The 26630-nt window shown below is 42.3% G+C and overlaps 2 protein-coding genes across 29 annotated transcripts in view; one reads left to right on the forward strand and one right to left on the reverse strand.

Moving 5' to 3' along the window:
* The window catches only part of picalma (phosphatidylinositol binding clathrin assembly protein a), a 57769-nt gene extending 42468 nt beyond the window's left edge, over positions 1-15301 (forward strand). For 3 of the 25 annotated variants that reach the window (XM_014136896.3, XM_014136897.3, XM_045693419.2), the window contains 13 exons: positions 1075-1175; positions 2764-2910; positions 3487-3570; positions 3919-3999; positions 4249-4341; positions 5918-6037; positions 6233-6263; positions 6375-6474; positions 6796-6819; positions 9506-9565; positions 10882-10986; positions 11768-11871; positions 13789-15301. In XM_014136896.3, the coding sequence (XP_013992371.1) occupies positions 1075-1175; positions 2764-2910; positions 3487-3570; positions 3919-3999; positions 4249-4341; positions 5918-6037; positions 6233-6263; positions 6375-6474; positions 6796-6819; positions 9506-9565; positions 10882-10986; positions 11768-11860 (1039 nt within the window). In that variant the 3' untranslated portion in view covers positions 11861-11871; positions 13789-15301. The remainder of the gene's footprint in view (positions 1-1074; positions 1176-2763; positions 2911-3486; positions 3571-3918; positions 4000-4248; positions 4342-5917; positions 6038-6232; positions 6264-6374; positions 6475-6795; positions 6820-9505; positions 9566-10881; positions 10987-11767; positions 11872-13788) is intronic. The other 22 variants (XM_014136908.3, XM_045693421.2, XM_045693425.2 and 19 more) reach the window with 19 other exon arrangements.
* A 312-nt stretch (positions 15302-15613) lies between these two features.
* Positions 15614-23662, reverse strand: ccdc83 (coiled-coil domain containing 83). 4 transcript variants are annotated; one of them, XM_014136921.3, is made up of 10 exons: positions 23473-23662; positions 22718-22802; positions 22253-22421; positions 21930-22097; positions 21569-21660; positions 21433-21501; positions 20704-20825; positions 20263-20384; positions 17548-17735; positions 15614-15885 (listed from the first exon to the last, which is right to left on the reverse strand). In XM_014136921.3, the coding sequence occupies exons 1-10, from the start codon at positions 23532-23534 to the stop codon at positions 15721-15723; spliced, it is 1242 nt and encodes a 413-aa protein (XP_013992396.1). In that variant the 5' UTR covers positions 23535-23662; the 3' UTR covers positions 15614-15720. The 4 variants fall into 4 exon arrangements, with proteins under 4 accessions (XP_013992396.1, XP_013992394.1, XP_045549383.1 ...); XM_014136919.3 differs by having other exon boundaries at positions 15614-15888; positions 23473-23656; XM_045693427.2 differs by lacking the exon at positions 22253-22421 and having other exon boundaries at positions 15614-15888; positions 21930-22095; positions 23473-23656.
* Between the last annotated feature and the right edge of the window lie 2968 nt (positions 23663-26630).

Consider the following 26630-nt stretch of genomic DNA (forward strand, 5'->3'; position numbering starts at 1 on the left):
CCCTATTAACACACTATGTTGCTGTTTCCTTTTATTTTCTGTAGTGGTTTTATGTACCCGTGTCTACAATTATAATTCCATTCTGTTCAGTGCACATTAATGTAAAAGTGGCGGAGTTGGCCAAAAAACTAGGTTACATGCATAGTGCCCAGGCACTGATATGATCACAACGCCTTGTGGAGTTTATGGGTGTGTCCCAAATGGCATCCTATTCCCTATAAAATACACTACCTTTGACCAGAGCCCTATAGGGAATAGGGTTGCACCCTATGTTTACCCATCCAGTTATTTCAGATCTTTGAGTGGGGCATTAATAATAGCCTCGTGGTTGAGGTTGTTGAATTTAGACTGGGCGAACCTCATTCCACACTAGCAAGCCACTGTTCAGTAGTTCAGGGCCTATTCCAAGAGAAGCCAGACTAGACAGTCAGTGCCTTGTAACCATAGAGCCAAACACTCCATTGCTATTAATAGGCCTGCCCATCTATTCTTACACACTCCTTCCTGTGCCTTTGCCCACCTAAAGAAACCGATGCCAGTGGAACGTATCTGTTGTGCCACAGCTGCATGAATGTCAATGTACTTCTAAAAAATAATCTCCTACATAAATGTAAGCATTAAAAATAATGATATAATTGTAGCTCCAACATAAAGGTGGATGGCACGGGTGCTTGTTGCTTAACTGCACGGCTAGAACGTATTGCATTCCCATGTTTGAATCAGATCAGGGTAGCTGTTCATGGAGCGCCTCTGGCTGTACAAAGGGTATTGATTGCATGTGACTTTGAGAGACTACTGTTTCTCCCGCTCGGCTGCTCAAACAAGACTGCAACGTTTTGTCTTCAGTGTGTGTGCTTGAAATGTTTGGGATTATTTTAAACTTTTTTTTTTTGTAGGTGAGGTGTGGGAGTAAGGAATAGGTAGAAAGCCCCCGTCCGCTGCTAGATGCAACTTCTACCTTGAGCGTTATGACAACTTTTTGAATAGGCTACAGTAGAATTAGGGATTTAGCTTTTTGGGAGACTGATGCACCTTTGTCTTTTACACTTCTTCTCTTCCTCCTCCCCACTCAAGCACTTCCAAGGCGGCGAGCGACCTGCTGGACTTGCAGCCTGCGTTTCAGCAGCAGGCACTGCCCAGCTCCACTGGCCTGCCGACAGCCAACACATGGGGAGGTGAAAGCTCCCATCACACAGTGGATGCCTGTTTTACACCCCTTATTGACAAGCATACTGTACATATACACACTCTTTCATTGTATTCCTCTGTGTAAACTAATGTGATAGGCCTGTACATGCGTCATAGTCAGACATGTTCAAGCAAACCTGTGCCTACTTAAACAGCTTATTAACTCAGTAAGTTTGCTGGTGGGGGATATACCTTGTGTATTTGACCTAACTCCTGAAAGCGCTAGAGGCGTCACTACGGACTCGGGTGCGATCCCTGGCTGTATTACAGCCGGCCGTGATCGGGAGTCCCATAGGGAGGCGCACAATTTGGCCCAGCGTCGTCCGGGTTAGGGGAGGGTTTGGCCAGGGCGGCTTTACTTCGCTCACCGCACTCTAGCGACTCCTTGTGGCGGGCCGTGTGCCGACCTCGGTCGTCAGTAGAACGGTGTTTCTTCCGACACATTGGTGCGGCTGGCTTCTGGGTTAAGCAGGCGGGTGTTAAGAAGCGCGGTTTGGCGGGCCATGTTTTGGTGGACGCGTGACTCGACCTTTGCCTCCTGAGCCCATTGAGGGGTTGCAGGAATGAGACAAGATAGAAAATGGGGATAAAATACAATTTGGGTGGTAAGACTTCTCAATATCAGATAAAGTCGATCAACAGTTTAGTCACAGTTGGGTACTTTGCTAGACAAACTGTCAGCAACTCCGGCTGGTCTGTATCATGACTGTACGCATATTTATTCATAGTATTATTCAAGTTATTAATTTACCCCATCTGATTCCTATGACACCTTCTGTCCATCATTCATGGGATTGGTAGTTAAACCTCATGACGGAGGTGTCAAATTTAAGAGGCACCTTTATCTTGAGTGCCTTGTAATGTTGTGTGTGCTTTGGAATTCAGGGTCTTGTGTCAATGGAAAGTAAATAATGATAAGGTTGAAATTATTAGATACAAACCAACCTAACTGTGTTGGCCTTTTCACTTACAAATACACGAAGTTTAGTGTCCCTCAACTGAAACGTTGTTCTTTTGTGTTTTATTCCAGTCATTGTGCTATCGCTAGATAGCGTTGGCTCGCGAAAGTACTACACTTCCTTTATTCTGGACACAAAGACATACAAATGGTATCCACAAGTTCATGTTACTCTAGGGAAGTAGATAAAGGGCCTCATTGCCAAAATTCCGATGTATCCCTTTTTAAGGCTCTGTTTTTTTTCATGTCAAGAAGTGAACATTTTGGACTGGTGCACAAATTTAGTATATGGCCTTTGGTGTAAACACATGGGGTTAGATGCATGTGATGGAAGAACCTGCTTCATGTCAAATATTGCTTACTGTAGCTTAGATACAATTTTCATGACTCTGGGTGACAACGAGGCTGTTTCGTTTTCTTGCAATGATACGTTGAGTATTTGTGATAAGGAAACTCGCAGTTCATTAAGAATTCTGTCTGGGGAAATCTAGCATGGGTTTTATGTTCTGCCGCACCCTGTTGTTGTGTTTCCGCATGCTTAGTTTGACCTGACTCATCGTCCTCTACTAATATCTCCCGGTTCTCTCTTCTTCTGTTTGTTCCCTTTACCTGTGTAGATCCTTTTACTTCTACAGAAGCTGTCGACGACTCCATTCCAAACTTTAACCCTTTCCTATCACATCCTGTTGTTGATGCTGTCCATCTACCTGTTGAATCTTCCGATGGTGTTAGTTCTAGGACACCCAGTCATGAAATGTTTGGTGGTAAACAACATTTTTCTTTATTTGTCCCCATTTGTCATATTCAGCCTGCATGCACCATTCTGCCCTCTTTGTCCTAGTGTTTACAACTCAAGCTGTGTGAGTGTGTGTGGATTTGTGTTTACATGGGGTATATGATGTTGTAGTTAGACGTGCTGGCGCTACCAACGTTTTTCTCAGGAATCAGGTGCTTATCTGGGTCATTGTAGGTCTTTGGTATTCCAAATAAGGAAAGGTGATAGCGTCTCCCATAAATGACCGCACCAACAAGGTTTTAAGTTCATGGTGCAAATTTTATTTTGAAAAAGATGATGCATTTTGACCGTGTGGTCTTCGTCAATTGCTAGCACCATTACCTAAAACCCTTATTGTGACAGTATATTAGTTGTTTTTGTTTGACTGTGTGCAGTGATGACACAGGAGATTTTGGAATGCGCTGACTGTTTGCTCACCCATGTAGGTTCATAGCATATAATGTAACAAAATACTTCTGTCACTTGTTTTTGCCTTTTTTTTAAAGTGATAAAGCAAACAATCACATTGTTGCTTGAATTTGTATTTTATTTTTTTATTCTCCAGATCATTACAATCCCTTTATTGATTCGAGCACCTCCATTGCATCTGATCATGAGCACACAGTGCGGATAGAGCAGTTTATCTCAGGTACTATGATGGGGAACCCAACTGACCTATGTTTTCTGGAAACCATGGAAACATAGGACCCTGAACCTACCTCGGGTTCATGTTTGCTCTAGTCTAGTTGCTTTCCTGATTGCCATTTTGCTTTTAGTACTAGGGTTTTGTGTTTAAGCTTTTTGAAGAATTCCTTCCTTTTCACAAACTGCTCTGCTAGATTTTACTTTTCCATTTTGACCATCTTCTTATGCACTTTCCTGGAGCTATACTTTTCATTTCTTGTTTTTCTTCATTTCTAATCTTGTTTCTCAACGTGCCTTCTAAAACTGCCTCTCTGCTGTCCATCCTTCCTGCTTGCCTCTGGTTGTGTGTCAGACTCCTTCTGTGGGCCAGCATCTTACCCTACCACCCCTCTCTTTCAATCTGAGACCCCTGCTGTAGCTGGTCTATTTGGAGGTAAGTACCTGTGGCTTGCCATTCCTACTGTCTCCTTGTCTTTTCTCTGATCCGAAAAGAGAGCTTGGGTGTACAGAATAGATTTGAATGGACCAGGGTTTCTGCAAGATGGCTGAAGATGGTGGAACCATCCTACTTAAGTTAACAACTGAAAGAAATTACTTCCATTTTGCACCAGAAAGCTTAATGGCTTGATTAATGCCTCAACTAATATCAGCCCCCAACCCTCTTCTGTTTCCTCTGACCCAGGGTTCTCAGCATCTCCCACCTCGCAGCCTCAGACCGCCAGAGGCCTTAATGTCGACTTTGACTCTGTGTTTGGCAACAACGTGGACTCGGCTGGTAAAGATCACATATCCCCCTACCTCCCAATTTACCACCATGAAATATGGTCATGAATGATTTGCTTTGAAGTGTTCCCTCCCTTCACATTCACAAACATAAAAGTTACCCTTCGGCACATCTCTAGGATCAGTGTACCCTCTCCTAATTCTAACCTTAACCATCAGAGGGGAATCACAAAGCTGAACTTAGAACAGTGTCTAGGGGCAACATAATGCTTCTCCCATGGGTGCCACATCCTCTGCTGCCCACTGGGGGCAATTCACCTCATGGGCCATCGCAGTGCTTGGATTGGCTGTTTGGAAATAACTTCAAAATACTTGCAGCGAGTGATTGGTCAATGATTTAGAAAATGTACCACCATGAAATATGTGCATGAATGATTTGCTTTGAAGTGTTCCAAAAGAAGCATTCATTTTATCTTGTATATTTTGGAGGATGGGAAAGCACAGACTTCCCTCAGGGATTCATATGCACTATTTTCAGTTACCTGTCTGTCATTCGAGACATGGTGGTTTTCAGGTCTGCTCTGGTGCCTTTTAGCTTCTTTAGTGAACACTTATTGAACTCTTTCACTGCTGAGGCCTGCAACATGGCAGTTTGTCATGAATAGAACCCAAAGACTCCAGGTAGTGCTTTCCTCAGCATCACACTGTAACATAACACTTAAAAGAAACTCTACCCAAAAACTTTCTTTTGGTATTTTTCATTATTCTGTTGTTGATATAGTCCCAGAATGTTTTGCACGTAAGCAATCAAGTTTTCAAGATGTACAACTTTCAAAATACAGCCAGTATGATGCATTTAGCATAGTATTCCTTTAAAGTGTCTCTTTTTAAATGAATACTACATTAAAAAAACATATTTTAGTACTTTGTCAATTTTTCTACTGTTAATAAACCCCCCCCCCCCAAAAAAAAACTTTCTGTAAAGAAAAAACATTCCATGATACATCACAGAATGTAAAATGCATAGTAGTATTACTTTAAAGTCCATCTAGTCAATTTATTCCTTTCACATTGTCTAATCTTGCATGATCTTTAAGGAAATGGAAGAGCTTAGGAAATGAGTATTGGCACTATTTCAATCTCTCTTAATATAGACTACTGCTCCTGAGTAGTTGTGCCTACGAAGTCATAAGCACATCACCAATGGGAGCATTTGTCAGTGAAGGGCCCTTTGGTGCTCAATAAAATGTTAGTGAAGAGCGGAGAATGTACACGTATGTAATGTGTGGTTTTTGGGGCGCTTTGCTCACGACCTCACCGTTGTTTTTGTTTCTCTCCCTTGTCCATTGGGTGAACACATACTTTGGGCCTTGGCTTTTGCATGGCACATGCATGACTGGGTGAGTGAGTTGACTACACACTCCTTAGTCCCGGACCGCCAGAAATGTCATTTTCACATGCGACACCCGCTTCCCATTTCGCTCACGTTAACCATTTCCTCTTACCTGTCTCGTCTCTGGTGTTGTGTGTCATTGTTATGTGTCGTCTGGCGTGCCTTTACTACCTTGTTTTTCCCTCCGTCACTCCCTCCCACCCTGCCCCCCTTTTCTTTTAAAACAATGTTTTAGATGGCATCCTCAAACCCACAGTGGCCTCCTTGCCCGGCCAGGGGCTAATCCCCAGCGGACAGCAGCCTGGGAAGCTGGTGTCCGACGACCTGGACTCGTCCTTGGCCAACCTTGTGGGCAGTATGTATCATTAACGTGCTCCTTAGGCCTTTCTCCTACTTTACTGTAATGGTCAACTGCATATGCAATTGCTGAGTACTCAACATTTTTAGCAGACCAGCTTCCAGATGAAGTGTCACGTGCCAGCTCTGTTGGACATTGTCAAGTCAGTGGCTCTATGCACTCAACTGTCAATGCATTCTCTTTCCTTTTCAGATTTGGGAATTGGCAATGGTGTGGCAAAAAAGTAAGAATGCTATGTTAACTAAACTGGAATCACTTATTTTTTTCTCCCCCCCCCCAATACTGATGTGGCAGTTAAATGAAAAATAATTAACATTTACATTTTTTTATTTAGTGATATTCATTGGAGTCAGCCTGGTGAGAAGAAGTTGACAGGTGGAAACAATTGGCAACCAAAGACTGCTCCCTCTACCACATGGAACCCTGCCGCCATGGTAAGTTTGTTCGGTATAAGTCTTAATTATCTATAGTTTTCAAAGTTCTGATCACAAAAGTCGATTGCATTGATCAATATAAATTATACGATTTATGAAAGGAAATGTGCCATTTCCTCATCTGCTTTTGGAATTGTTTATCCAACCCAAACGCTGGTTTAAGTTCCCGGTGCATACGGATCATATGGACAGAAGGCGCCAACTGCCTTTGTTACTGTGTGTCGGTAATTAAACTTGTATTTTGTTGTTTCAATATTTTCTAATCTCTGTCTCAAATGTCTGCTGCATTGTATAATTGTTCTCCTGGGGAAAAAAATACAGAACGGAATGCATTTCCCACAATACGTAAGTTTCAATGGTTGTACCATTTCCTGCTCTTTGACCAAAGCTGGCATGCCTGGTATTAATCCCACACATTCACCCAGCCACGCCTTCTCTCTGACTTGTGGGCCAAGAGGCCCGGGTCACTCATCACCCGCCCTGTGGTCTGCACCGTGGGCGCCTTATGACCTGCTGACCTCAATCTAACACCGATGCTACAGCATGATCTGTCATGACTGACCTCTCCTCAGCTCAGCCCTTAGTTCTCCAAAGGCTGGTTTATACTAGGTCTAACGACATGTCTCTAGACTATAAGAATACGTCCATGGACAGTCGTTACACCTACTGTACATCATTTTTTTATTTATTATTCTTTTTTTATAATCCTTTGCTGTCTTTTTATTGAACTTCTGGTCACACCTTACTCTGAGCCTGCATTAAGTGTCACATACTACCTGTATAATAAGGACATAACTGTTGTGACAGTCATAACATGACGTGGTTTAGTAGGGTGAAACCATCTGAATTTCTACAATGGGAACACCCCCTTTTGCTACCGTGTGCCCTTGTATGTTTTGAGGGTGGTGGCGTTAACCACTAGACCACCCCAACTCGGTAAAAGTTAGCAAGACCTGTTTCCATAAGCTGATCTCGCCTGTTCACAACACTTTCAAATGTCATTATTAAGACGGTGTTCTCCAAGCTCATGAATGAAGGTTCAAGTGAAGGGTTTCCAAAAAGGTTTCAATGATTTGTGAGTGGGTATGGTGTTTCCATAAGAATGTTAAATAAGCATTCTTACAACAACAAAAAGCCTAGTCCGCTATTATCAAGAGACCACTGTTATGGAAATATGCCGAAAGACCATGGTATCTTTGTCTATTGATACTGTCAAAGCCAATGGGAGGATGGACAAGAAACTGAGGTAAGATCTTGGGTAGCTGCATGATCTAAAACTAACACACTTTATGCTATGTTTTACCCAGATATCACTTTACTGAAAGGCATCTCTTCAATTGTTATTATTTAATTTTTTTCCCCCCTTGTGGTTGTTTCTTCTGAACAATGTGCAAAACAGCATGTTGGCTGGGAGCCTATCCAGCACAGTGTCAAAGCTGGGTAGCAAGACATACCCCAGTTTGGTTATTACCGCAAAGCGACTGCTCATGATTTGCATAAAGTTCTGATGGCATCGTCAAGTCTCTGCACTTCACCTACCTTTCATTGAAAATGACTGCTTTCTGTTTGGTCATTAGAAATAGTATCTGGTGAAAACCCGGAGTTAAGATTTTGCCACATTCTAACTGATAATTCAGTGGAAGGTTAATGGTAGTAAAATCAATCAACATTTTTTTTTTTTTTTTCATTCGGTGGTTACCTTGATCACCAAGAATGACTATCACCTTCCAAGCTGTTGAAAGCGGCCTTTGTTTTGAATGGAAATACAGATTTACATTTTCTTTCTGTCTTGTTGGATGTTCAGTCTCCCTGATACTTGACATCCCAAAAAACGAACTGCCGTACACCAATATTTGTAAGCATTATGTTTGATTGAGATGGCCATGTAAGATGTTAACCTTTTTGGGCTATACGATCAAAATGGGATTCCAAAAGTTTGTCAGGAAAAACTCATACTTAAAATAATGTTTTAATTAAGCAACATTTAACTTTTTTTCACTTCACCCTGGACACTTTCTGGTAAGAGTCTTTTGAATCAGAACTTTACTGCCATGCAACAGTGGTTGACAGGAATGGTTTCTGTCCCATTGAATTGACTGTGATTTAAGCTTCCACAGTGGACCCCCCCCTGGCCTAAAATCTCAACATTGTGTTTTAGTGTTGTTGTCAAAGGTGCTGGGCTATGATGACTATTGCAGAGTGAGCTTCTCCAGAACCTGATATTTACCTCCATATTTTCCTATTCAAGCAAATGTCTGCAATCGTTTTGCATGGCCTATATTGTCTGCCGAGTATGCTTTTATGCAAAGCATTTGTGATGAATGTGAGAAGTTAAATGGCTGTTGGACTATCGAAACAAGTGCTGAGTATGTAATGAAACCCACATTTATGTTTATATACGTCCACTTGTTCATTCTGTCCGTTTTTCAATGGCTTGATTTGCTAATTAAATATTTCCTTCCCGAGGGTGCCTTTTCATACAACTGAAAGGCCTGTGATGTTAAAACAAATCGGGGTTTGTTACTACTCTGAGGGCTGTTTGAGAGTCTAGCAGTTTCTCTATAAAAGCTCCCCTCTCTCTGTCTTTTTCAGAAGAGCAGCTCTGCACCTGCAAGTAACAGCTTTTGCTTCAGGGCTCTCTCTCTCTCACCCTAACACACACTGTAAGGGTAAACTAGGGGGAATAAGGACAGGCATGCCAAATGTTTCCCAGATGTGCCATTAGTCTTGCCAAAGTGGAAGCAGGCAGCCAATGACACTGAAGTGTTGCATGTGAATGGGACAATTGTAGCTTGTCTGAGAGATGAACAAAGACAACTTTGTTCAGGTCGGTTGTTTCTGGAGAGGAGGGAACTATACGGACCAAAATGACTAAGCATTTGCACCTGTTATTTTGCAAAAGTTTATTTAGTTCATTAATCACATGAATATAAAACTGTCATTATTTACAATTGGTTATATGTTTACTTTGCGTAAAAGTGACGGAGTGTCCTGGTTTATTGAGAGTGACCATCTTTGCTTGTCATCTCAGGCACCATCTGTCATGGCCTTCCCTGCAACGACGCCGACGGGAATGATGGCATATGGAATGGTAAGTATTCTTTTTGGGGGGGTGGATCTTTTCAACCTCTTGCAGCCATGCCTCAATCTTTCTAAGAATGTGCAACCATATCTGACTTCTGGAGCTTTGTGAATGCTTCCCTCAGTACATCATATTTCTGAACCTTATTTTTTAGCTGACAAAGATAATTCCACTTTGAACCAATAACAATTGTTTGCTGGGTTTACATTTTTTTAAATCGTTTTTTAAGATTATACATTTGCCTCTGGTTCACTCCAGGCCCTGGGTTCATAAAACGTCTCAATGTAGGATCAGTTTTGCCTTTTTAGATTATAAGGCATGGACAGGAGGGGGCCTGATCCTAGATCAGCCCTCCTAGACATTTTATGAATATAGATCTTCTGATACAAAGGCACCCATCCCTGTGCTTTCAATGAAGCCGTAGGGCCAACTCCTTGCAATGATCAAAATGTTAAATTTCACCAGCAAAAACTGTACAAATTATAAGCAGAAACATATATTTAAATGGAAAAACAAAATCCTGCACCCCCTGTCAAATTGTTCTGCAGTCTTTGACTGTAGCTTATAGTGCATTTTCTATATTTGCGGGTTAGGGTTGGATGCGGCCTCAGATTTTCATTAGCACGTAGTCGGGTGGTTGCGGATGGGTTATTAGAAATTGCAGGTAAAAAAACCCTAATGTCCAATAAGAAATGCACATTTTCGTTTTCTGTTGCAAAAGTTTTCCATTGCGTGCGGTATAATGAACATGACCCTGTTTCCTGGGGTTCTAAATTCTATTGGGAAGAGAATCTTGGTGGGGAATACCTTGTTAGGTTTTTGAAAAATGTGACACTAGGACCAATTTGTGACACTATTGCACAGTAAATTATATACTATGTTCTCGTTCATTTCTACACCCACAGACTAGCCAAAAGGTCCATGACGAATCAAATGGAAAAATGACCAAGACATTGTAATGGATGTCATCTTGTAATGATTGACAATGCAAGCTGTTGATGTGCATCAAGACGAGCTGATTCAGCCATTAACTTTTACATCCCAGTGCTCGTGTCTCAATATGGAGCTATATTTGAACTATAGTTTATCAGTAACCAGTGTCAAATCAGCTGAGGACAACATGTACAATGATTTTGTTCTCTTAAAACTCGACTGTGTTTGAACTGAGACATCGTACTACTATGTAACCCGTCATATACCACTGAAATAAACGAGCAATTCTGTCAGAATATCACCATTTCTTCAGCAGGAAAGAATTTGGTGCACGCAAAACTTTCATGACGATTTGATTTTCACAATTTCATTTTTTGTTTGTCTTCCTTCAGCCTCCCCAGATGGGTTCCATGGGCATGATGACCCAGCCCACTATGATGTACAGCCAACCAGTCATGAGGCCAGCCAACCCCTTTGGCCCGGCCCCAGGAGCACAGGTACAGGACTCTCCATTCTACTCCCTTCCCTGGTAGCTTTTCTCTGAACAGATGCCAAGCAGTAGGGTGATGTTGCCTCGTAGACGCTGATCTTGGGTCAGTTTAGTATGGATTTGAGCCCAACCATGCTCTCTACTGCCTTTTGCAACAGAAAGAAGTCTGACTCTGTGGCCAACTTCAACACCCTCTGAGGTGGTATGCCTGCTGTCTGTATGAAAAATCTATCTGCAGGATGCGTTATCCAGCCCCACAACTCATTCTCCATAAAAGTGGTATTGGAATATACACATGGTTATTCCATATCACTGGTAAATGGTTTAAAGTGGCAAGTGACTTAAGGAATTATATTCTGGATGTCAATAGGAATTCTGCACTTTGGGACTTCTATTCAGAACGCGCTTTCATTCACCTTCGTACCATTTCAGCTATTATTCTGAATGATGCCTGGCATGTCAACATAGTATTTAGAATAGGATATAACACCCTCATCCTCCTTTCATCTCTTCAGTAGGCTCTAAATCAGAACGGTAGCTGCCTTAGGAGAATATCTTGTGAAGCATGTATTGTTTTCTGACATGATTTATCTGCTGTCCTCTTGTCAAGAGCTGTAAGGTTTTACCTCCACACTGACCGTGTTAGGGCGCTACACTCTGGACCTGACCCTGTTCTCTCCATTCTGCTCCCTTTATATCTGTAGCTAGGTTCTCCCCTCTTGTTTGTAATTTCCTTCTCTAGCCGTTCCTCAATTTCCCCTCACCCTGTCATTCTCTCTCTGAACTAGCCCTCGGCAGCTTCTAGTCCTTCCAGTCAGAGTCCTCTCAGAGCACCAGGAAAGGACCCCTTTGCACAACTCTCTCTCAAGGATTTCTTGTAGAACCTCTTTAGGTACAATGTGTGTGTGTGTGCTGCATGCTCATATCTGCACACTTCTGCTCCGCTTGCCAACACACCAATGTCTCTTGGGTTTGATAATTATTTGTGCTTCAAAGCTTAATGGCCCAGTCTTTCCTGTCATAATCACTCAACCACCTGTAAGATGTTGCTTGCTCCGTTGCCTTGCATGTCTGCACGGAAGTCTGACCTAGACTGCGAAACAAGACTTTTCAAAAAGTACATTGGCCCATGTGACATTTTGACAACATAATGAAAGCAGCGCTGTTAACAGATTGCATCACTCCATAAACTGAGACATTTATTTTGGAAACAAAGCCACATTGGTGTGCATCAAATATTCACTGACCATTTACATGCATTTGCATAAATGATCAGCAGCCTCTTGTGCAAGTTGACCGTTAAAATAAATGTCACCACTAATATTGGAGTAATGTGGTTTCTTTTGACACTCGTCTATGCTGACAAAATGGAGCCCTTTGAGACAATTCTGCTAAATGTTTATTTTCTCTGGAGTGGACTTCAGCCCTGTTTGTTTATCATGCTGCAATTCAAGCTTCAAACCAGGGGTGGAACCAAAATTATATTCCAATCGATTCGTTCTGAACAGAACCACTTCGTTTTGTTCCACTGTTCACTCCAGCAAAATAAAGTTCTGAACCGGTTCAAACCCCTCAAAGTACTGGTTTATATTGTTCTTATTTTTTATTTATTTTTTGGTTTACATTTAGCTCATTAAATAACTTAAGAGAGTAGGCAAGCTAGTTGTTTACATGGTCTGAAATTTTGCGGATGGGGAGAGAGCGTTGAGGCTAAATGCTGGGCATCTTATGACATGCATTATACGAATTAGGTCCACAGAATTATACCTAGGAGGAGCAACTTTAAATGTCCTTAGTTTGAGCTAGCTAGCTAACGCGCTTGAAAGCTTGAGCTAGCTACTGTAGCTAACAAGCTTGAAAGCTTGAGCTAGCTAGCAAGCTCGTATGTGCAGAGTGGCACCAGAATTAAAAACGCGTCTTACCTTTTCTGTAGTTAATAGATCCAACTTGAAACGTGATAACTAGACCTGTAGTATCCTTAACTAGCATTGAAAAAGTTAATCCATTCTTCTCTAGCTAATAAAAAAATCTTTCTCCCTATCTTCTGAATCAAGCTTGTAACTAACGTCAGTACAGTAGCCTATGCTTTGGAGGGGCAGGTAGCCTAAAATCGCACAGGCAAAGATTTTCAGCTTGCAGGCAGACACTGGAATAAGTTGTTGAGTGACAGAGTGAGGGCTTTGCATAGGTGTTTGTTGTGGGACTTGAAAAAAAATGCCTGGAACGTAAAATATATATTTTTTTAATTCACTGCTTCCCATGCTTTTAAAGTAAAGGTTCTGTTTCTGTTCCTTAAAATGTTACTTTACGGTTTTCAGTTCTGTTCCCTGAACCGGTTTCAACCCCTGCTTCAAACACTTAATAGTTTTTTGCTGTTATCTTCATTGCAATACATTCCATTTGCATTAAATCAATGTGGCCAGAATGTATTTAATAGATAGTAATTTCTTCTGCACTACGCTTTCAGGTGTGTTTGATTTTTGCCAACAGTATGTCCTGGATGGAAGGCATTTTTGATCTAAGAATCGTAAGTCCTGTTTTGTGCCGGAGGACTTCTCAACTAGTCATGACACAGGACTGGCGATTAACTGAATCGTGTCAATGACCTTCCTTGAGGACACACTGCTGTCCTGATCAAACACACATCCGAGAACGCAAGTGCTGGAGAAAGAAAAATCTTTGTAGATATTTTATTGTATTCTGGCCTACTTTTTGTGAAGGAACATGGTTTGTTATCAAGGGAAACAAGGAGTATTAACGTTAGGCACTTAAAGGCCATGTTGAATGTATTTTTTTATCTTTCTCTCAGCAGATGCAGTTCATGTAACCTAAAAAGGAGGCTTTTGCCCTCCGAAGACAAACCATGAAGCAGCGAGACTAACTTTCAAGCAAAAATCCAGTTAGCTGTTATACTCCTCGTCGAGAATATCAGCACAAATAAGGACTCAAGGGGGGAAACCATGTCCAAGAGGCGTCAAGTATAGGACACGGATCCCATTTTTGTAATTTGTCTTCCGAGAAAGTGTGCGTTGCCATTCTAACCCCTCTACAGGGATCACTCATCCCATTTGTCTTCTGTAATAATAGATACAAATGGTTGCGGAAAGGGAGACATTTGACTGCTGTTATGTATGGAAAATAGTGGTTTATCACACAGAATTGCTTGATCCGATCATCAATCGTACATTATCTAATTTAACCATAACTGATTAGTAAAGCTAACCTCTGTTTATACCATGATTTTCAAAAATAATTTTATTACGTTTGCAGTAGACATTCCTTGTGCATTGTTTGTATTTATTTATACCCACAGAGAATATGAAATAGGGGAAAAGAAATGAATGACATTAAACTCTTCCTTGTGGGAGGTATTCAGGTGTATACATGGGTATGATTTGATTTGTATAATTGGAGTTTGAGAGTGACTGAGGTAAAAAAAATAATAATATAAAGATGGAAACATGTAACCGACTCAGACTGATGCAGCTCTAATCACTGAACCAGCATAATGTCAAGCACAGTACTTAGCAGCTCAGTCACAACCCCGGGGTGATATTGGCATGAAACAAGTGTAATGATTCAACAGTCAATTCTGTGAGCTAGGGTCTTTTTTCTTTTAAGGGAACATTTTCACTCACTAGCAAGGCACTACATTTGTGATTTGCCTGCATTGCGTTGGGAACGATCCAGATTTATTCTTTACACTTGGCATGTAATTTATTTTACATGGAACAATTCTATGGCTGCCTTTCCAAAATAAATGTGCAGAGTGTCCTTCATGCTCGGGCCATCTTTACATAGACCAGCGTTGGGGTTGGGGGAAAGGAGGTGGTCACAGGAGGCAGGGGAAAGAGCTGTGGTGGTCAGCTCTAGGTGTCAGATCTGGGTTGAAATACTATTTGAAATCTTTTAAATACTTTTGTTTGCTCTAGCTTGTCGAGAGTGCCAGAAGGGCTGGGTTAGCAGTTTTGGGACTATTCTATTAAGCCATACTAGATCAATCAAGCACAAATAAAGTATGTTTAATGATTTAATATTTGAATGTTGGGTAAGTGGCAGTAGGGTCCAGTTGAGCGGGGGGGGGAAGAACACTGTTGATCGGTGCTTTGTGTATATAAAATGGATCCTTTCCATCATGGGGGTGGGTGGGATATGTGCAGGATGGTCAGAACATGAAGGTTATTCTATTCATCAAATTAGCATTAACTGCATTGTACCTGCAGATTTATATTTTTGTTAAATATATAAATAAATGTATGCAGAATTTGGTAGATTTTTTTTTTCTCAATAAAGTGCAGCTTCCACAGTGTTTTGCAACAGTATCATGAGTTTGTGGGTGATTTGAAATCAACTGTATTAAGTATTGGGGGGGGGGGGGGGGATTACCTCATTTATACCCAAATGGGTATAAAGGTTTATGTGGCGAAGAGTAAGACAAGTGAATCACTAATTCCCCTGGGTTATAACATGGGTCTGTATCCACATTGTAACATCAGTTACGTGTGAGTCTTATCGATCTTAATGAATAAGATTTATATGGACAGAACCTACATCAATACTTCTACTCTGAGCTGCTTTAAACCTGTGAAGCATCATGTGGCACAATTGTTCCTAAAGAGAACATTCTTAGACCCTTGCGTTTGTAGTATCATTGCAGGTTTAATGGTAATACATGTCTCTGATCCCAACATGAGGCCAATGCTAGATTTATAAAAGTGTGTGTATTAGTACTTGGGCCTGGCTACTTGAACCTCTTGTGGATGATGCGGGCAGTGAGGGGCCAGTCTTCGGGAGCTGAGGAGGAGCCTTCGGAGCCGGGGGTCTCGGATGGCACAGGGTGCAGGGGAAGGGCCTGGCCCACCACAGTCAGCAGCTTCATCTCCAGAGGGCCCAGGTGCATGTCTCCCTGCTGGCCAGCACAGAGAGGGAAGGGAGTAGTCTCATATAAGCGACGCATCCTGTTTGGCCCAAGATTTCCCATCGCAACAAGGAGAGAGATTGTTACTCTCAGATCCCTATGTTGTCTCGATTGCATCCACTGCCAAGAGGTGGCAGAGAGAGGCAATCCCTAAGTCTCTCTCTTTCGCTCCCTTTCTTCACTTAAGCCTCTGTCCCTGGGGCATTTTTTTTTTTTTTTTTTAGGAGGATTCAATACCTTCTGAATCTAAAATGAATGGCATGTGTCAAAAGGATAGCGAAGTTCGACGTCACATTCATGATTTTGTTTAGCACCTTACTAAAATCATCTTCTCTTCAACACTGTGGTAAAATGAAATTCCCAGGTGGGCACATGGTGTGGATACAGATTAGTGCTGTGATTTAGCAGCATGCATAAGGAACACCCAAGCCACACTGCTGTAATATTTATAATGAACAAAAATATAAATGCAACATGAACACTTTACTGAGTTACAGTTCATATGAGGAAATTAGTCAATTGAAATAAATACATTAGGCCCTAATCTATGGATTTCACATGACTGGGAATACAGATATGCATCCATTGGTCAAAAATTGGCCTCAGGATCTCGCCATGGTATTTTTGTGATTTCAAATTGCCATCGATAAAATGCAATTGTGTTCGTTTTCTGAAGCTTATGCCTGCCCATACCATAACCTCACCGCCATCATGGGGCACTCCATTCACAACATTGACATCAGCAAACCGCTCGCCCACACAAACGCCATACACGTGGTCCGCGGTTGTGAGGCAGGTTGGACGTACGGTCAAATTCTCTAAAATGACGTTTGAGGGGGCTTATGGTAAAGAAATGAACATTCAATTCTCTGGCAACATCTCTGGTGGACATTCCTGCAGTCAGCATGTCAATTACACACTTCCTCAACTTGAGACATCTGTGGCATTGTGTTGAGTGACAAAACTGCACATTTTAAAGTAGCCTTTTACTGTCCCAAGAACAAGGTCCACCTGTAATTATTATGCTGTTTAATCAGCTTTTTGATATGCCACACCTGTCAGGTGGATGGATTATCTTGGCAAAGGAGAAATGCTCACTAACAGGAATGTAAACATTTGAGAGAAAAAGGTTTTGTTGCGTATGGAACATTTCTGGGTTCTTTTATTTCAGCTCATAAAACATGGGACCAACACCTTTACATGTTGCTTTTATAGTTTTGTTCAGTGTAGCTACGAGCTCTAGCTTGTGCTGTCGCTGACCTATATATCTATCGACAGATGACGATGGAGGCTGCCAGTACAGCTTTATCTTTCTACATTAACTTTGCCAACTAAGAAAAACAAAAATGGGTTGGACCATGTTTTTGCTTTCTCTTCGACCTGAGCCACCCTCAAATGGAAGAACTATTGGCCAAAGCAAGGTGAATGCCAGAGACAACTGTTGTAAACAGAGCTTATGCCCATGGTCGAGGGAAGCTGAGTTGAATTGTGTTATAAGATTCCTCTTTAATGTCGGCACAGATGGAGGAAAGGTGAGTAGAGGAAACCACATTTGATTATTGAGATATGCCCATAGAGTTGAAATAAAACTGAATCTCTATACGTCTAACGGATATGTTGATTCCGAGAATAGCCTGAGATGGCTCTTACCTGCAGGTAGGTCTGGCTGCCGTACAGAAGCACACTGAGGTCCTGAAGGGGGTCCTCTGTTGGTCTGTAGGCTGCCTCGCTGCATCTGCCGCTTGTTTCATCCCTCTCCAACTCTTTGGCCTGCTTTTGAGCCCGCCATGCTTCCGTTGCTGGGTGGAGGGGAGGTACGGGGCTGCTGCTTACCCCGTCTGGTGGGAATCATTAGACATTGGGAGGGGGGAGGGGTTAAAATGACTACAGTGATTTACTGAAAGATAAAAGCCCGTACAGTATCCAATATGGAGGAAATTTGGATAGGGTTAGGGGTGAAAATAATTAGCTCAGTAAATGAAAGTGCCACATTCCAAGAGAGGAACTTGCTGGTAGCCATTGTTAGTTTAAGTTTTTATCTTGAGTTGAGCTGAGAGGACATGCCGTCTTAGACGGAAATGAGTGTTGCCATGTTGCCAAATAGTCTTGGGAAGGGAGCTGTGACTCAGTGGCTTCCTGTACCCGGGCGGGCCTCCCATTAGAGTTAGACGATACTGATCACAGCACCCTTCCCAGTGGCACGCTGGTGCCCACTTAGTGGAAGATTGGTTAGTAAAACAATCATCAAAGGAAAGTCGTCGTCCCCGAAAACATTTTAATTGTAGATCAGGTATGTCTATTTCTACTTGCTTCCCATTTCATGTGAAATTGTGCATTTTTCTATTTTATTTCTCTTTTTTTTTTTCTCTGCATTGTTGCTACGGTCCCATAAGTAAGCATTTGTTAGTCTACACTTGTTGCTTACAAAGCATGTGACAAATAAATTATTTTGTCAGACGATTGTGATAATTGACATTTGTAAGTGGCAATAACAGATGATTAAGAAACGTGAGTATTTCAGAAAGGCCAACATATTTAGATTTGTGATATATGCTTGTCAATACAGTCTAAGGCAGCAACAGTTGCACAAACTCCAAAAGTGACAAGGAATCACTACTCTGTCCCTCTTGTGGTCTTCCCTGCTTCTAGTCAAGGAGCTGCACTACTGGAAACACTGGACAAATGTCATCACTTGTCAGCAACAAAAAAATATCAATAGTTTCAATTTGAAAGACATCCTAGACCTAGGATCTACACTGCAGGACTGAGAACTCTCTCTGCTGTGCCATCCCAGCTTTGGTTTGCTTGCTAAACAGTTGACGATAGCTGTGTTTGTATATTATGGTGTTTTGTTAATTTGTATTTAATAATGTCATTAAGTTGTACTTTCAATTCATCTTGTTGCTGACATTTGTACAAGGATTTGTCAAATAAAAAATACAATTGATCATCATCATCATAACCTGATGGTTGGCCACAGTCCATGAAGTCCTTCGAAAGGCTGGTCATGGCTCACATCAACACCATTATCCCAGAAACCCTAGACCCACTCCAACAGATCCACAGATGATGCAATCTCTATTGCACTCCACACTGCCCTTTCCCACCTGGACAAAAGGAACACCTATGTGAGAATGCTCTTCATTGACTACAGCTCAGCATTCAAAACCATAGTGCCCTCAAAGCTCATCAATACGCTAAGGACCCTGGGACTAAACACCTCCCTCTGCAACTGGATCCTGGACTTCCTGACGGGCCGCCCCCAGGTGGTAAGGGTAGGTAACAACACATCCGCCACGCTGATCCTCAACACAGGGGCTCCTCGGGTGTGTGCTCAGTCCCCTCCTCTACTCCCTGTTCACTCATGACTGCACGGCCAGGCACAATTCCAACACCATCATTAAGTTTGTCGACGACAGAACAGTGGTAGGCCTGATCAACGATGAGATAGGGAGGAGGTCAGAGACATGGCCGTGTGGTGCCAGGACAACAACCTCTCCCTCCATGTCATCAAGACAAAGGGGATGATTGTGGACTACAGAGAAAAGATGACCGAGCACGCCCCCGTTTCTCATCGACAGGGCTGCAGTGGTGCAGGTTGAGAGCTTCAAGTTCCTTGGTGTCCACATCACCAACAAACTAACATGGTCCAAGCACACCAAGACAGTCGTGAAGAGAGCACGACAAAACCTATTTCCCCTCAGGAGACTGATAAGATTTGGCATGGGTCCTCATATCCTCAATGTTCTACAGCTGCACCATCGAGAGCATCCTGACGGGTTGCATCACTGCCTGGTATGGCAACTTCATCGGCCTCCGACCGCAAGGCACTACAGAGGGTAGTGCGAAAGACCCTGAACATCACTGGGGCCAAGCTTCCTGCCATTCAGGACCTCTATACCAGGCGGTGTCAGAGGAAGGCCCTAAAAATTGTCTGACTCCAGCCACCTTAGTCATAGACTGTTCTCTCTGCTACTGCACGGCAAGCAGTACCGGAGTGCCAAGTCTAGGTCCAAGAGGCTTCTAAACAGCTTCTACCTCCAAGCCATAAGACTCTTGAACAACTAATCAAATGGCTACCCAGACTATTTGCACCCCCCCCCCCCCTTACACCGCTGCTACTCTTGGTTGTTATCATCTGTGCATAGTCACTTTAATAACTCTACATGTACATATTACCTCAACTAACCGGTGCCCCCGCACATTGACTCTGTACCGGTACCCCCCTGTATATAGTCTCGCTATTGTTATTTTACTGCAGCTCTTTAATTACTTGTTACTTTTACGTTATTCTTATCCGTATTTTTTTTAACTGCTTTGCTGGTTAGGGGCTCGTAAGTAAGCATTTCCCTGTAAGGTCTACACCTGTTGTATTCGGCGCATGTGACAACTTTTTCTCTGATTTGAGAGCGTTACTCTTCATAACGGTCTCCTGTACTGTGGAGTCAGAGGGTCCCAGTCCTGCCGCCTGAGTCAAGAAGACGTTTCTGTGGACAGGAGAGCAGAGAGATGAGTGAGACCACAGATGGAAAGCAAGGAGAGAGCCGTTTTACCACAGGTGAGTGGATTAATAGAATAGCATTGCATATAATTGATGGCCGGGTCCCAGATCTGTTTGTGCTGTCTTGCCTAAAAATGGCATGACGACGACCATAGGAGTTGGCTATACAACACAAACTGATCTGGGACCAGGCTGTCCAGTTTTATTCAGTAACATATGACATGTCATGTCACACAGTGAAATAAGGGCAAATGGCCATCTACAGTATATGAATGTGGGTGAAGAGTTATGTTGAGGTGAGGGACCTAGAGATTTGCAGGTCCTCCAGGCGACGCTCAAACAGTTGACTCATGTGCTCAAGATTCTCCTCCTCCAGTTGTTGGACGGCCAATGCTGTAATGGATACCTCTCTTGTGTAAATAGCAAGCTGTGGGGTATTCCAGAAAGCAGGATTATTCAATTAGCCAACTAAATTTGATAAACAGCCACACAAACTTGATTTTCTGGTTGATTAAGAAAACGTGTATATTGGTTGTTTTAAATCTATTGTTAATTTTAAATCTATATTTCTCAAACATGAAATGATTTTGGACAGTTAGCTGGCTAACTTATACTCATGCATCCATCTTTCTAGTACAGACCCCTGGAGCAAGGGGATGTGCTTTCTGATCATGTCTGGTAATACTTTATTCAACAACCAAAGAACATCCAGCCGACTTGACAACTGTGGAAAGCATTGGAGTCAACATGGGCCAGCATCCCTGTGGAACGCATTCGACACCTTGTAGGGTGGGGTGGGGGGGACTAAAGTTTAAGTGTTAATGTTTCGTGCACTCAGTGTATACTGTGTAACAATAGGGTCACACAAACAAAACCCCAATTGCTACCATATTATTATGGTATGTAATGATGGGTCTTACTGTGCTTTCTTATGCTTTCTTTTAGAACAAATCATGATGACTACCAGATTATGAACTGTAAATTAAAGCAAACCTAATGTGCTGTTTATATTTTCAACCACACATACGCCATACCTCTCTCTTCAGCCACTCATTCTCTTTGATCTCCTGTCGGCTGTGCTTGTCAAGGTGTTTGATGGCCATCTGAGGAAAAAGTGTATCATCATCAAAACTAAAGAAATCTGTTCTGCTGATGTGCCTTATGTCTTACCTCTGTAGCCAGCTGTTTTTTTTCATCTATGAGATGCACTGTCTTCTTGTCAATTTCATTGAAAGTTACATCAAGAGAGCGCTGAATATTGTCTGTAGAAGTAAGAGACACGGTCAAGGAAAAGCTGTGAGGACATCTGTCTCTCTCGGTCTTGTAAATGAATTGACTTTTGTTTTTGTAAATATTATTTCTTTGATTAAATAATTTTGAGGTTTAATCTCGCTTTGCAAGAAAAGTTTATTCCTAAAACAAGTTACTGGTTTGTATAGGGTTACAGGGGTCCGAATAAGAGTTGACTTCCCAGAAAATATAGGCCTAGTTATCCATCCCTTATAGGAGCCAAGCCTGTGAGTGCATGTACCTGCCATCTCCTGAAACCCCTTCTGCATCTGAGCCAGCTCAGCCTCCAGGTGCTGGATCTGCTGCTGGTGCTCTTGGCTTCCGGTCATCTTATACTCCTGCCTGATGTGCCTCTCGGCGTGCAAGACGAGCACTTCCTCCTCCAGGCGGCTGACTTCAGCGCGCAGCTCTCTCACGCACAGGGACAAACTATTTGTATTCATGTTACATTAATATTGCACATTCATAATATTCCAGGTGGGGAGTACCGGTGGATGGTAAAAACAGTTATTGACAGGTAGCTTTATGATTACGTTATATTGTATTGGAGAGCCTAGAGACTACCTGCCAGTTCTTTCTCCTGGCTGCGGACTAGTTCCAAGTTCTGCTGCAGAGCTTGTTCCACCTGCTCTTTGTTGACTACCTCTCTCTGCTCCAGCTTACTCTCCTGTTCTTTAGCCTGCTTCCGCAAGACCTTTATGTGCCCCAACTGCTCCTCTTTCAACTGCTCCCTCTGTGAGCACAAAACACTTAATAATTTTATAGTGTAGATTCTCTCACTCAATGAGTCTGTAGGTAGTCTAGTCAATGATCTTTGGTCAAAAACCCAAATGTGCACCTAGCACTCCACAGCTGATTCAAATAACCAACACATCATCAAGCTTTGATTATTTGAATCCACTGTGTAGTGCTGGGGGGGGGGGCTTTGTCCTAAAGTAATAAAACTGTTGCAAAATAAAACTACTGATGTTTTGGTGAATGTAAAATGAATACAGACCCTGTGAATTCACAATTGCTTAATGTTCTCACCAATTCTGTGTATCTTTGCTTCTTTGTCTCGAGTTGACTGACCTCCTCCTGGCACTCTTGTATTTCCTTTCTCTTAACTTGGAGCCTAAATACAACACACAAGTAAGTCATAGTCTGGGAATGTGTGGTTTGAGTCAATGTCAAAAAGCTGGCACGTTCAATTTCTGTTGCTCAAACCGTTAAGGTCTATCAAACTAGAGAGGCTTAATGTCTCTGTCTATTTCAAAGGTTATGTATCTAGCTATGAAAAATTAAAGGAGAGCCGCACACTTGGGGCTCAGATGCAATAACCTAATAACCAACGTTTCGACAGACAAGCTGTCTTCATCAGGGTATAACGAAACGTTGGTTATTACGTTATTGCGTCTCAGCTCCTAGAGTGTTCGGCACTCCTTTAATTTGTCAAGTGTTCTACTCCGATAGCCAGCACCTCGCCTAAATAGGTGTGCGTTTCTTTTGCCTCTAGATTATGTATCTAGCTATAACATACCTCGTGACTTTCTGCGTCATTCTATATAGCTAGCTAGTTGAATGGATAGATCATAAAAAAGTAGGCTTTACATTTACGGCTTTTCAATTCGGATCGCAGCTAGCTTGGTAAACTGACAAGCAAATCTAGCTAGCTAGCCAAACTGTCTCGCTTACTAGCTAGCTAACGTTAGTTCACTGACTTTGGAGAGTGATATTTACAATAAACCAGCGTTGCAACATTGGTTTAGTTTATTAGCTAATAAGGTTAATAAAACAGTGCTTACTGAAAATTGATAAAGGCCTCCGCCAACGTAGTCTTGTCTTCATCGGATGACTTCTTACCCATGTTGGCTAGCTAAAACTTCACAAAACAGCTGATTGTTTGACACCTTACTGTCTGCTGAGAGAGATGTCTGCGTTCCCCTATTTCCATGGAAACCCCACATTCTAGATCGACTCAACATTGCCCCCCAGCGTCAAGAAAGTGAACTGTGGGCCTATTCGGACCGTTCCTGCATGTTGGTCGTCACTAGGTACCATAGCTACAAAGTCATAAACTCATTCTATTTCTACAATTTATCTTCTTAAAATGTGATTTTAAACTTGAACCATAACCGTAATCACACTGCTAACCCTAACCTTAAATTATGACCAAAAAGCAAATGTTTGTTTTCATGACTTTTTACGATATGCCAATTTGACTTTGTGAAATCCCCAGGGGTTTACTGCACGCCATCCAAACTTTTTTGGCCCATGACACCATTTTGATATCTGAAAATTGTCGCACCCCAACCATGTGAAAAAAATGATGTAATTAATAGTCCATGTTTACTTTTTTATTTAGGGCTATGCAATGGCAACCCGTCATTCAGGGCAGAGGGGGCAGTGCCCCACCTGTTTTGAGCCCCACATTTTCAGGCAAAAATAAATAAATATATAGTTTTTAAAAAATGGGGTGGGGCTTGCCTGTTTTGTATGTTATTTTGGCATTAATACATGTCACATATCAGTTTGCAAACAATGTAACAACAAAACAAAAAAATATATACAGTTGAAGTCAAAAGTTTACATACACCTTAACCAAATACATTTAAACTCAGTTTTTCACAATTCCTGACATTTAATCCAAGTAAAAATTCCCCGTTTTAGGTAGGTTAGGATCACCCCTTTACTTTAAGAATGTGAAATGTCAGAATAATAGTTGAGAGAATTACTTATTTCAGCTTTTATTTCTTTCATCACATTCCCAGTGGGTCAGAAGTTTACACACACTCAATTAGTATTTGGTAGCATTGCCTTTAAATTGTTTAATTTGGGTCAAACATTTTGGGAAGCCTTATACAAGCTTCCCACATTAAGTTGGGTGAATTTTGGCCCATTCCTCCTGACAGAGCTGGTGTAACAGTCAGGTTTGTAGGCCTCCTTGCTCGCACACGCTTTTTTAGTTCTGCCCACACATTTTCTATAGGATTAAGGTCAGGGCTTTGTGATGGCCACTCCAATACCTTGACTTTATTGTCCTTAAGCCATTTTGCCACAACTTTGGAAGTATGCTTGGGGTCATTGTCCATTTAGAAGACCCATTTGCGACCAAGCTTTAACTTCCTGACTGATGTCTTGACATGTTGCTTCAATATGTCCACATAATTTTCCTACCTCATGATGCCATCTATTTTGTGAAGTGCACCAGTCCCTCCTGCAGAAAAGCACCCCTACAACATGATGCTGACACCCCCGTGCTTCACGGTTGGGATGGTGTTCTTCGGCTTGCAAGCCTCCCCCTTTTTCCTCGAAACATAACGATGGTCATTATGGCCAAACAGTTCTATTTTTGTTTCATCAGACCAGAGGACATTTCTCCAAAAAGTATGATATTTTTCCCCATGTGCAGTTGCAAACCATAGTCTGTTTTTTTTTGTTATGGCGGTTTTGGAGCAGTGGCTTCTTCCTTGCTGAGCGGCCTTTCAGGTTATGTCGATATAGGACTCATTTTACTGTGGATATAGATAATTTTGGACCTGTTTCCTCCAGCATCTTCACAAGGTCCTTTGCTGTTGTTCTGGGATTGATTTGCACTTTTCGCACTAAAGTACGTTAATCTCTAGGAGACAGAACGCGTCTCCTTCCTGAGCGGTATGATGGCTGCATGGTCCCATGGTGTTTATACTTTATACTGAGGTCTTTTCTGATTTCTTTTGATTTTCCCATGATGTCAAGCAAAGAGGCACTGCGTTTGAAGGTAGGCCTTGAAATACATCCACAGGTACACCTCCAATTCACTCAAATGATGTCAATCAGAAGCTTCTAAAGCCATGCCATCATTTTCTGGAATTTTCCAAGGCACAGTCAACCAAGTGTATGTAAACTTCTGACCCACTGGAATTGTGATACAGTGAATTATAAGTGAAATAATCTGTCTGTAAACAATTGTTGGAAAAATTACTTGTGTCATGCACAAAGTAGATGTCCTAACCGACTTGCCAAGACTATAGTTTGTTTACAAGAAATTTGTGGAGTGGTTGAAAAACGAGTTTTAATGACTCAAACCTAAGTGTATGTAAACTTCCGACTTCAACTATATGTGAGAATGCTATTCATTGACTACAGCTCAGCATTCAACACCATAGTGCCCTTAAAGCTCATAACTAAGCTAAGGACCCTGGGACTAAACACCTCCCTCTGCAACTGGATCCTGGACTTCCTGACGGGCCGCCCCAGTTGGTAAGGGTTGGCAACGACACATCTGTCACGCTGATCCTCAACACTGGGTGGCTCAGGGGTGCGTGCTTAGTCCCCTCCTGTACTCCCTGTTCACCCACGACTGAGTTGCCAAGCACGACTCCAACACCATCATTACATTTGCTGATGACACAACAGTGGTAGGTCTGATAACGATGAGACAGCCTATAGGGAGGAGGTCAGAGACCAGGCAGTGTGGTGCCAGGACAACAACCTCTCCCTCAACGTGAGCAAGACAAAGGAGTGATCGTGGACTACAGGAAAAGGAGTCCCGAACAAGCCCCCATTAACATTGACAGGGCTGAAGTGGAGCGGGTCAAGATCACCAACAAACTATCATAGTTCAAACACACCAAGACAGTTGTGAAGAGGCCACGACTTGTGGGTCCCCTGATCCTCAAAAAGTTCTACAGCTGCACCATCGAGAGCATCCTGACCAGTTGCATCACCACCTGGTATGGCAACTGCTCGGCATCTGACCGCAAGGCGCTACAGGGTAGTGCGTACGGCCCAGTACATCACTGGGGCCAAACTTCCTGACATCCAGAACCTATATACGAGGCGGTGTCAGAGGAAGGCCCAAAAAATTATCCAAGACTCCAGTCACCGAAGTCATAGACTGTTCTCCCTGCTACTGCATGGCAAGCGATACCAGAGCGCCAAGTCTTGGACCAAAACGCTCCTTAACAGCTTCTACCCCCAA

This window comes from Salmo salar, chromosome 13 (genome assembly GCF_965601325.2).
Source record: "Salmo salar chromosome 13, fSalSal1, whole genome shotgun sequence".
NCBI lineage: Eukaryota > Metazoa > Chordata > Actinopteri > Salmoniformes > Salmonidae > Salmo > Salmo salar.

Excerpts from the sequence above, each read along its gene's own strand:
- ccdc83 (XM_014136919.3), bottom strand. The coding sequence starts at position 23,534 with ATGGGTAAGAAGTCATCCGATGAAGACAAGACTACGTTGGCGGAGGCC. Across the intron at positions 22,422-22,717 it reads AGCAAAGATACACAGAATTG|AGGGAGCAGTTGAAAGAGGA; the intron begins GTGAGAACATTA and ends TTGTGCTCACAG. Across the intron at positions 15,889-17,547 it reads GCAGCCAGACCTACCTGCAG|CAGGGAGACATGCACCTGGG; the intron begins GTAAGAGCCATC and ends TGTGCTGGCCAG.